This window comes from Brassica oleracea, chromosome C4 (assembly GCF_000695525.1).
Source record: "Brassica oleracea var. oleracea cultivar TO1000 chromosome C4, BOL, whole genome shotgun sequence".
In the NCBI taxonomy this organism is placed as follows: Eukaryota; Viridiplantae; Streptophyta; class Magnoliopsida; order Brassicales; family Brassicaceae; genus Brassica; species Brassica oleracea.
In genome coordinates, this window is record NC_027751.1 from 27,686,652 (window position 1) to 27,697,441 (window position 10,790).

At 36.7% G+C, this 10,790-nt stretch overlaps 2 protein-coding genes across 8 annotated transcripts; one reads left to right on the plus strand and one right to left on the minus strand.

Annotated features, from left to right (window-relative positions):
- Nucleotides 1-486: 486 nt before the first annotated feature.
- Nucleotides 487-1,339, plus strand: LOC106341188 (LOB domain-containing protein 29). Its single transcript, XM_013779998.1, has 2 exons — nt 487-850; nt 965-1,339. The coding sequence occupies exons 1-2, from the start codon at nt 572-574 to the stop codon at nt 1,337-1,339; spliced, it is 654 nt and encodes a 217-aa protein (XP_013635452.1). The 5' UTR covers nt 487-571.
- A 1,781-nt stretch (nt 1,340-3,120) lies between these two features.
- On the minus strand, nt 3,121-9,965 carry LOC106343037 (myosin-16). Of its 7 annotated transcripts, none has more exons than XM_013782143.1 (25): nt 9,550-9,965; nt 8,956-9,099; nt 8,694-8,839; nt 8,436-8,592; nt 8,214-8,272; nt 7,966-8,125; nt 7,743-7,892; nt 7,536-7,672; nt 7,306-7,452; nt 7,110-7,211; nt 6,846-6,903; nt 6,662-6,763; nt 6,548-6,585; nt 6,323-6,449; nt 6,067-6,234; nt 5,827-5,958; nt 5,638-5,747; nt 5,488-5,548; nt 5,226-5,403; nt 4,945-5,150; nt 4,747-4,866; nt 4,154-4,636; nt 3,921-4,060; nt 3,607-3,851; nt 3,121-3,398 (listed from the first exon to the last, which is right to left on the minus strand). In XM_013782143.1, the coding sequence occupies exons 1-25, from the start codon at nt 9,673-9,675 to the stop codon at nt 3,355-3,357; spliced, it is 3,540 nt and encodes a 1,179-aa protein (XP_013637597.1). In that variant the 5' UTR covers nt 9,676-9,965; the 3' UTR covers nt 3,121-3,354. The 7 variants fall into 7 exon arrangements, with proteins under 7 accessions (XP_013637597.1, XP_013637598.1, XP_013637604.1 ...); XM_013782144.1 differs by having other exon boundaries at nt 3,600-3,851; XM_013782145.1 differs by having other exon boundaries at nt 3,185-3,415.
- Between the last annotated feature and the right edge of the window lie 825 nt (nt 9,966-10,790).

Here is a 10,790-nt window from a genome sequence, read left to right on the forward strand (position 1 = left end):
TTGCTAACCAACTCCTTTTCTTCTTCTTTTGTGTATGTCTATATTTATGTTGAATTTCTTCATCGCTAACTGTGTGGAGCCAAAAAAAAGAAGGTCGATTGTACATGTAATCAATTTGTCTTTTATTTATTTAATTTTTTGCTTTAGGTTTAATCAAATTGGGTTAGTAGAGATGTACACGTCCATCTACTATGCAATATCTGTTTTTTTATATACATTATATATCGGGCATGCTTTTCTCTTAATTACAGTGAATCTCTCGTTTTTTATGCATAGAAAAATCCAAAAGGATTGTCAATTTCTTTAGCAAAAACAAAATTGTACTACTGCAGAAGGAATGAATAAAAATAAACATGAGAACTGTAGGCCATTTAGCAGACAAATTATAATTAAACAAATGGAATAATGTAACCCACCTTCATCTTCACCTTTGCCTTGTTTATAAAACATCTCTCCTTAAAGCTATACTCAAGGTTAAATCAAAAACCTATTCCCATAGCAACAAACACAATTGATCCTAAAATTAAATTCGACCTTCGAATCAAGAATTGTCATCAACACCAATCATATCATGAGTAGCTCTGGCTCTCCTTGTGGAGCTTGTAAGTTTCTTAGGAGGAAATGTGCAAATGGATGTGTGTTTGCTCCATACTTTTGTCATGACCAAGGAGCTCCACACTTTGCAGCCATTCACAAGGTCTTTGGAGCTAGCAATGCTTCTAAAATTCTCTCGAATCTCCCCATTAGTGATCGTTGTGAAGCCGCCATTACAATCTCTTATGAAGCACAAGCTAGGCTTCAAGATCCAATTTATGGCTGTGTCTCTCATATCTTTGCTCTCCAACAACAGGTATTTCCTTTCAAAACCCTAATCTTGATATTTCCAAGCTATATAAACATATATAATCAATATATAAGAATACTTAGCCGACTGTTTTTTAATTGTTTATTTTTGTGTTTATAGGTTGTGAATCTACAAGCGCAGCTTGAGATTCTAAAGCAACAGGCTGCACAAAGCATAATGTTTGCTGATTCACCATCATCAGTAAACCCTAATAGTTATTATGGAGACAATACTAAGACTTCTTATCATCATGATCATCATCATGAACATCGAAATATTCATCATCATGATGAGACCCGTTTGGTTTACCAAACCGGAAGTTCATGGATGGTTCAGCACGGAGATGCGACAGTTAATAGTTACCCCACCGGGAACTGCTCGGGCTTTGGAGAAGTCTCCATCTACCCTGATTTGGAACAACATTTGAACTCTTTCAATCAAGATCATCTCAAAGAGCTTCAGTCAGCAAATTTTGGCTACATCTCCTTCTCATGATGGTTCATTCTATCAAGACATGGGTTGATTCCTATCAACATATCCCATCTATATATAATTATATATATATATATATTATTTTTATGTAGCTTATACGTGTATGCCTCAAGACTTTTTGATGGTTTTGGTCTCGATTGTTGATGTTGCCTGGCTCAAAGAACCGGCTTGGTATTCATAAATAAGAAAAAAATTCTAGATGCCCTCGAAATATATTAAATATCATATATATATATATATATATATATATATATTAATATCCTCCAGATGTTTTGGTCATGCAGTGTGGTATGCTTTCGGGTAATCCACTTTATAGCACTAAGGGTATGACTGGTTTTCCCGCTACCACCCGCAAACGCAGCTTTCGCGGTTAGTAGCGGTTGTTGGCGTTTGACAACAATCGCTCAAACCGCTCCAAACCGGTTCAAACCGCTCTAAACCTCATAAATTCAAAAGCTGGTTCCAACTAGCTGTTTGCGGTTGCAGGCGGTTGCGGGAGGATAATTTTTTTTTCTTTTTTTTAAAACAATATAAATACAAAAATAAAAATATTCAATAAAAATTTTAAATTGAAATTATAAAAACACTAAAATATATCTATTATACTTTAATTAATATTATAAAATTTTAAAATAAAAATATGTTTTATAATTTTTAAAAATTTAAAACTATAGCTTTCAAAATATAATTTTTATATTTATTATAATATTATGATTTTTAATATTTTTATAATTATATAAAATGTAAATATTGTTAATTTATTATTTAACCGTTACTGCATTTTGTAGTTAACCAGTCATAAGTATCCCGCAAACGCACCGATTTATAACCGCAGAACCAGTCGTACAAATCTCTTAAAACTGCTAGAAACCGCAACCGCCCGCATCCGCAAACTCCCGCAACTGCAACCGCTACGTTTGAACCAATCAGGCCCTAAGTGCGTTCCTCCCGGGGCCAACCGGATCAGCCGATAGGGCTTATAAAAAAAAAATCTTTTGGAACATATATCTTTTTTATTGTTATATATGTAACATAAATCATACTAACCATCTCGATATCATCACAAATTTATTACGTTTTAACTTAAAAAAACACAAATTCTTAGTTAACTAAAAACACTCTGTGTCTTGATTCTTAAGACTTTGCTCGTACGTACGTCAAGTCTAGTACACTCGGCCTTGGGGGTGTTTCCCTCATTGGAGACGACAGTTTTTGGATCATTTTCAGGTAAATGGTCTTGGATTTATGATTATTTACATGTTCGAGAAATTGGCTTGGCTATACAGAAAAGATAAAAAAATCTAAGCAAAAATCCTAAATTAGGATCCAGTGTTATAGTATGATACAGAAATTTGTATGTTTATTTATATGTTCGAATAATCATGCCTCTAGTGTTTATGGTATGGATCTTGTGCTCAAGAAGGACAAGTATTCACAAACAAGTATAAATCTTCATGTGATGAGTGTTTTTACTCCTGTGTAATAGCTTCGTTTAAGAAAATGATGCAACGAGGCAAATAAAAAAGCATAAATTTATTGCCGATTAGCAGTTAATGCTCTAATGGGCTGGCAAAAAACATAACAAAATAGTGATGTACCGTGGCAGGGTACTATTCTACAACTAGACCACTGGTGCTTGTTAAACCTGTTATTCATAAGAGTTAGAATTATTCTAGACTCCTTTCCCCGAGATTTGACACTTTCTTTTAGCTCAAAGCACAAACTGACAGGGATTTCGAACTCATATAGATTGCACTGAAAAGAAAGCAAATGAATAATTCTAGAATTAAGTAGCAATTGTATTAGTTGAAGAAACAAACATGGCTTTTGTATGCATTAAACACATAGAACCTGATATCTAAACAGTTATTGCAGCATCTAATCATGAGAAAACTGTGACTGGAGTCTGTACTAGTTGTAAACACTAAAGCAATTGCCTTTGGGACAACAATATGGAGTAAAGAGATTAGCAGCACTCCAAAAATATCTGGTGAAGAGATCAAAACGGCGTTCCATCATCAAAAGTAATCTTCAAAGCCCCCTTCCTTCTTAATCTCTGTTCCTGCAATATTTATTGTTCTACAAGATGAGAAGAAAGGATAATTCCATTAACAGTGTACACCTTCTGCAAACTGTTTATTAATTATTATATGAAGGATTCAAGGTGAATAAAGTAGCCAAGTGTTTTGACTTGGAAACACAATCAAGTCTGTTGTGTACTCTATTATGTTCATAGAAAAATATGGGATTTTAGTGCTATTACCACTGACCTTTGGCCTCTGTGGTTGATAGATCTTGAACAATAACCTGCAGCTGATTTGGATTATCTGGAGAAGAAGAAGATGGAGCTGGAAAAGTGAAATCAGAATCAGTTGATGAAGCTTCAGAGTTCTCAGAGCTGTCAGCAAGATCATCACGTACAACTGGCGCTGAAGCAGCCATCGTTGAAGACATGGAAGTAGATCTCAGGATGGACTTCAGTTGCGAGAATTGGTCCGACATAGAATATAACAACCTGGGATACACTAAACAAGACTTAGCATCAGGAACACAAGATCATCTCTGGTTGTTAATCAATTAATACCTGTTCAAAGAGTCTTGTAGTTGGTAAACTCTTTTTTCTGTTTCTTCTAATCGTTTGCGTCTTCTCTCACCAAGTTCTCGAGCTTCATCACATTTTCTTTCGGAGATGTCAGCCCTTTGTTTCTCAACTTGCAACAAGGCCTGAAGAGTAAAATTTAAGTATCAGGTAAACAAAACAATATAGCAACATGTCTAGAAGCTGTTCAAAATGTTGGTGGGGAATAGAAACATTACCTTCAACATCTCAACTTCGGCAGTGAGGGACTCAATTTCTGTATCACGAAAAGGGTTCGTTATATGGCTTACATCAGAGAAGTTGTTGTAAAGGTTCTCTGAATCGAGAACAAAGGGGTTTTCAATTCCATCATCTGCTTGGATGGTATGTTCTGTATGTCGTTCATGTCCTTTCTCTTCATCACTACTATGCTCTGAATGCATTACAAAGGACTTTTCAATTCCATCATCTGCTTGGATAGTGGTATGCTTTGTCTCTCTTTCATGTCTTATCTCTCCATCATCGCTATGCTCTGAATGCATTACAAAGGACTTTTCAGTTCCATCATCTTCTTGGATGGAATGTGTTGTCTCTCTGTCATGTCCCATATCTTCATCACCACTTTCATCTGAATGCTTTACAAACGACTTATCAACTGCCTCTTCGGCTCGATTGGAAAGTTCCACCTCTCTTTCATGTTCTGTCTCTTTCTTTTTGTCAGCCTACACACATGATTTTATATCAATACATCTTCCTCTAGTGAGGAGAGCCATCTGCATAGATCAAAACACTTGAATACTCAAATAAGCTTGCAGGGACTGGTCTGGAATACCTGATTTGACTGTCCCAACTGTTTTCTAGCAATCCTTCCTCTGAGTTTGCTTTGATAAACAAGAGAAGCTCTTTTCAGTTTCTTGTAGTCAGTTATAGCACTGTAACCACGCCAGTAAGACTGCAAGTTTCTTACGAGTTAATGTTAATTTCTTTTTCTTGAGATAGAATGATTCCATAAGAGTAACGAGAGAAGGACCTGGATCACAGTCGCTGCCTTAGACTTCAGTTTATAATGGAACTCATGGCGTGCAACCATTGTCCGGAGTCCACTTTGCAATGTGACTGCCGAAGATTTGGTATTCCCATAATCTTTAATCGCAATCTGTCTACGTAAGTTTTTCTGAATTTTGATGGCGGCTTCCTCCCTTTTCATGTACCTTGATATCTTTCGTGCAAGGTTTGCTAAAATATGAAAAGAGAGACTTTATCAGCCTTCAGTGAAACCATAACGCCAAAACAAAAGCTATGGCAACTCACCTCTCCAATTAGCTTGTATATTAACTGAAGCCCTCCGCAAGAGTACATATCGTTCTCTTGTGAGACGGGTTCTAACTTGTCCTTGAATCATCTTCGCTGCTTCGCCAAGCACTTTTGTTCTGTGTGCATCTAGCTCAGCCATCTGACCAGCTCTAAGGAAAACTTTACTTTTCCCAATCTGCAAATTAGATATCATCATATCAACACGCATCAATGGGACTGGGGTTCCTTTTATATTTAGTGAACTTACTAGGAACCTTACTTGGAAACCTGTAAGCCCTTTTTTGTCCAAAATCCACTTGCATGCATCATCTGCTTCATACCTGCTTACAGTGTAAGGTATGGAAACTGAGATAACAAACTCCAGGAGCAATTAGAAAGTTCAAGCTTGATGGGTAGAACTGATACGTACTCTCCTTTCAGAATCTCCGGTGCAAGAATGATAAATCGTTTCAAGAATTCAATGAAAGTTCTATTTGTTGGATATCCAGCGCATTTCACTCTGATGGCCTCAAGAACACCCTGCATAAAGACAAATATCATATAACACCTCAACACATCAAAACATGTTAATCATAAACAATTCAAATGAATCACTGACCCCAGAGCGTAATTGGTGCAAGACATTGGCATTGTCAAACACTGTTGGCTGCAACAAATTGTTTGGCTTAACACATCTGATGTAGTGCGGTTCCGTAAGATTCAGTGTCTCCATCAGCTGTTGCAATTGTAGCTGCACCAATTACTTGAACATGTCAGCCCATACAGATGATGAGTGTAGCATCAAAAGTTCAACCTTATTTGCTAAAAAAGTCTCAAATGGAATTTGCAGGAACGTCACCTTGAAACGAGCGCCAATGGAGGAAAACTTAGATTTGCTACTCGCTTTAGGAAGAGGAGGAAAAAGGCCCGACACAAAAGAACATTTGGAAGCATTTAACAAATCCTGATGCTCGGCAACAACATAGTCTTTGTTTTTGTCTAAAAATTGATCGGACTGGTACTGAACCTGCAAAAAATAACATGGGAAATACACATTCAAGATCATAATTATCTAGTTTTAATTCTGAAAGCAGCAGTGTGTGAAATGCACTTACCTCCCCTGCATAATGAACTAACGTAAAATCTGACCGAGTCAATTTTGGTTTTATGAAGCGCTTATGATTCTTGAATGTTTGATACAGCTTCTCAGAAAATGTTTCAGGAGTTGATTTGGGTAGCATGCTGCAGAAGGGATAAACGTTAATTTATAACACATAATTATTGTGGTTTGAGACGAAAACACTAAACTACAGCTACAGGTAGAGACATTTATATTATACCATGCTTCATCTAGAAGAGCAATGATACCACCGGGCTTCTGTAAAAGATTGAAATCAGAGTTTTAGAAAAGAAAGATGCAGCATGAGGTAACAGATAAAATGGATATAACAAACCTTTTCAATCAGATCCACGACATCTTTGTTATCAACGAACTCCACATAGCTCCAATCTATTTCTTCTTTCTCATATTCACCTTGTTCCATTTTGAATACATGCTGTACAGTATAATGATTTTCAGATTAATTAACAGAATCTTGAGCCAAAATCAGCAGCCATAACCTATGACTGACCTCATACCTGGTTGAAATGCTGTTGCAGCTTTTCATTCGTGTAATTTATACAGAATTGTTCAAAGCTGCACGGAGAATATAAACAAGTCAGTGAACAACTGAAAGTAGAGGTTAGATTAGGTGATGTTATAGATATCTCTTTAGTCCTGGAAACTTATACAAAGACATCATTTCCCAAAGATCACAATTTTGGAGCTAATAATGATTAAATCATATCTCAGCTCAAAATAAATGCATTCTAAATATGATTAAATCATATCTCAGCCATCACCTGTTGGTTTTGAAGCTCTCAAAACCATAAATGTCAAGGACTCCGATCAAACGCCTAGAGTGAGAATCTTGTCCGATAGAGATATTTATTTTGTTTACCAACCTGGAAGATAATTACGAGTTCCGACTTAGCAGATGTCACCCTCAGTAGCATGTGGAGAAAATATAGATAATTGGATACTGATATAGAAATTTACCAATCAAAGAGTCTAGAGTATATTGTCTTTGCTAAACCATCCCTACTGACGGCAGCACCAAGAGGATCAAGACTTCTTTTGATAACTTCTTCTGGGGTGACCATCATACGCTTACACAAAGCATCTTCTAAGGAATTGGGATCACACCTAAAACAACAAGTTGTGATTACATGCATTAAGAGAATAAGAGTTTAGTTGGAACTTGGAACAGTAGAAGAGGAATATAATACATGAGCAATTCTGACGTCATTTGGAGATGAAACATTGACTGTTCATCTTTTAGAGATGATGAATCAGCATCTTCTCCCTTGCAAAATTCAATATTTCCAAGATGGAGAATGGCAGCCACAATTCTGAAAATTGCATCCTGAGGAGACAAAAGAAGATAAGTTATTTCCTATATAGCAATCAACAGGTGATAGACAGGAATTGCTAACCTGTTCTGTTTCACTTATTCCAACTACATCCATAGCTCTTCTAGTGGCAAGATACTCCTCTGCATCATTTACACCATCAAGTTCATAGCAGCTAGATTGGTTAAGATAGCGAAAGGACTTAGGGTCCCCCAATTTAAATCTCTCAGCATCCTGCAAAATTTGATATTCTTTACCACTTCAAAGATTCATCCGAGTATATGTGAGGGCAACTTAGATAAGCTACCTCTGGAGGAGCAGCACACAGGAGGTAAAAGCAGTGATAGTTGCGTTCAGGATCTGAAACTTGGCAAACACGAGACCTCTCCAAAAGGTAGGTTCTGATGGCTGCCCCAGATATTCGACCCACATCATCAAACTGAATCTCCACAAATTTCCCAAAACGACTGCAACAAGAAAATACATTAGTATCCACTAACGGCAGGTAGAAGAGTGAGGAGCACTGCTACAAGCAAATGGAAGCTTTATCTTTACCTGGAGTTGTTGTTCTTAACAGTCTTCGCATTTCCAAATGCCTCGAGAACTGGATTTGACTGTAACATGATCCAATTTGCACAAAGAATTAGATCCAAAACCAAAAGAAGAGACCCCAGTGGTATCACATAATGAGCAAGGTCCAATCTAAGGGATATATCTCAAGATTGTATACTCAAGAAAGCCTAACAAACAAAAACGGATCTATTCATCACAACTTACTTCTAAGACTTGGTTCTCAACCGTCCGTCCTTCACCTGCAGTATGCCCGCCAAAGTATGCAAGGTAACGCATGAGCATCTTAGTCGTCTCTGTCTTTCCAGACCCACTTTCACCACTGACCAGTATACATTTATTCCTGTCCTCATTGATCATTTCCCTGTTTCAAAATTTCTCAAACTAATAAATAAAACACTTCTGCCATTTTTATAGAGAAAAGAAAACATCAAAAAAACGAACAACAAAGAGTTCATTAACCACCTGTATGCAATGCCACCAATTGCAAAAACATGAGGGCCCAATTCTTTGAAGGAGGCTTCCTTGTACTTCTCCATAACCTCAGCGTCATAAAGATGAGGGAGTCCTTGAAAGGGATTGACAGCAATAAGAATGTTTCCTGTATAAGTCTGTCATGATGTCAAAAAATTATAACAGACTCCCTATTACTGCATTAACTACTGGTTAGTTACCAAGGACTAGTATGAAAATATTTGGTATGCAACCAGAAATGAAATATTCTTACATAAATTTCATTCAGCCCATATCTGGTGGCCAAGTTGTCGAGAACCGCAGGCTCATGGAGATAAGATAATCGTGTCATGTCCTCTACTCCCTCTGAAGGAGCTTCATCGTCTTTTGGATATAGTTTTGATAATTTAGCAACAAGCTAACAAGTGAAAGGAATAATGAATGAATCAGAGATATGGAAAGCAAAGCAGCACCAGTAAACTCCAGAAAAATGGCATTAAAATGAATTAAAGCATAAAACTCTGTATGAAAGTGGATTTTCTACCAAACGACTAATTAAAACAAAAACCGACACTCTGAGCATGTAGCATTAGCAAAATGAAACCATGTTAAAGGATGCATTCATGAAAAAATAGTTAGATTTTTAGTGTGCATTACATCCATTAGTCTAAATCTCCTATAAAGAAACAAGCTTTATCAAGCAGAACAATCTTTGATATATATAATCTCATGACCATTTCTCTAATACGACAAAGGACTGCCAAAAAAAACTCTCTCTTGGAGGTGAATTCTCAAAAGCTGGAAGCAGTATATTAGATAACTGAAGAAAGAAAGAAAAAAAAGAAAAAACGAAGAAGTCTTTATTTACCTCTTTACCATCATTGGTTTTAACCTCAGCTTCGTCTCCCTTGATATTAAGCACAACCCCGTGAGTCCATGCAATCTCCGGGTCCTCCACCCAAACATGAGAATCCACCAATATGTTTTCACCCATTCCTCAAGATTCTTCCTACCAATTCATCAGTTTCATTCTTGTGCGTTCACATCTAGAGCTGCCATTCAAAAAGTAAGAGACCTTTGGAGAAAACGAATCTCAGAAGAGAACACCACACCGGCGAGGCTCGAATTTCATGGAGGACGTGATCGATTCTTCTTCTGAATCCAAACGCAAAGGTGAAGAATGATTTTTTCTCTCTGATCGAGTGACGCATAAACTCGCCATCGATTTCGCCATTCCTGTGGACGCCATTCTCCCTGCCAAATTTAGCGGAAAGAGACATTCAGTTGCTAAACACAGTGTAACACACCAGGGGCTGGCATTTTACCAGATATCCGAAGCGGCAGCCGGACCCGATCCGAAAAATCCGAACCGAAATAGCAGAATATCCGAATGGGTATTGAATTAGGAAATGATATCCGAACCCGAACGGATAATATCCAAACCCGAATGGATATCCAAAAATAACCGAACATATGTATAATTAACCTTATATTTATAATTTACATCTCTCATTTTATATAAAATATTTATATTGATACTACACATATTTTAAGTTCATATAATATACATACAATTAAGGAGAAAATAATTTTGTTACTCACTTAAAATGCATGTCAAGCTTTTTATTTCAAGAATTAACAAAAACTTACATCAAAAATTTAAAAACAATAACCAACTTAAGGTCTTTTTAGTTTCAAAATGTTATGTCGAAATCTATTAATCATTCAATCTATTAAAAATAAAAAAAATTAGTTAAGTGAAAGTTATAAATACAAGAAATTTGAGAAATGAAAATTTAATTTTGTTTTTTCAAAATCTAAATATCCGAACCCGATCCGAAATAACCGAACCCGAACTAAAAATATCTGAACCCGACCCGAAGTACAGAAATACCCGAACGGGTTCTACATCTCTATACCGAAATACCCGAAAATCCAAAATACCCGATCCGAACCCGAACGGATACCCTAACGCCCATCCCTATAACACAACAGCATCCTCGCTACTAGGCCTGGCACATTTTTCTCGTATCGAACCGTACCGTACCGTACCGTACCGAAATAAACTAAAACCAAACCAAATTTTATAAACCTCCGAACAGAGTTTGG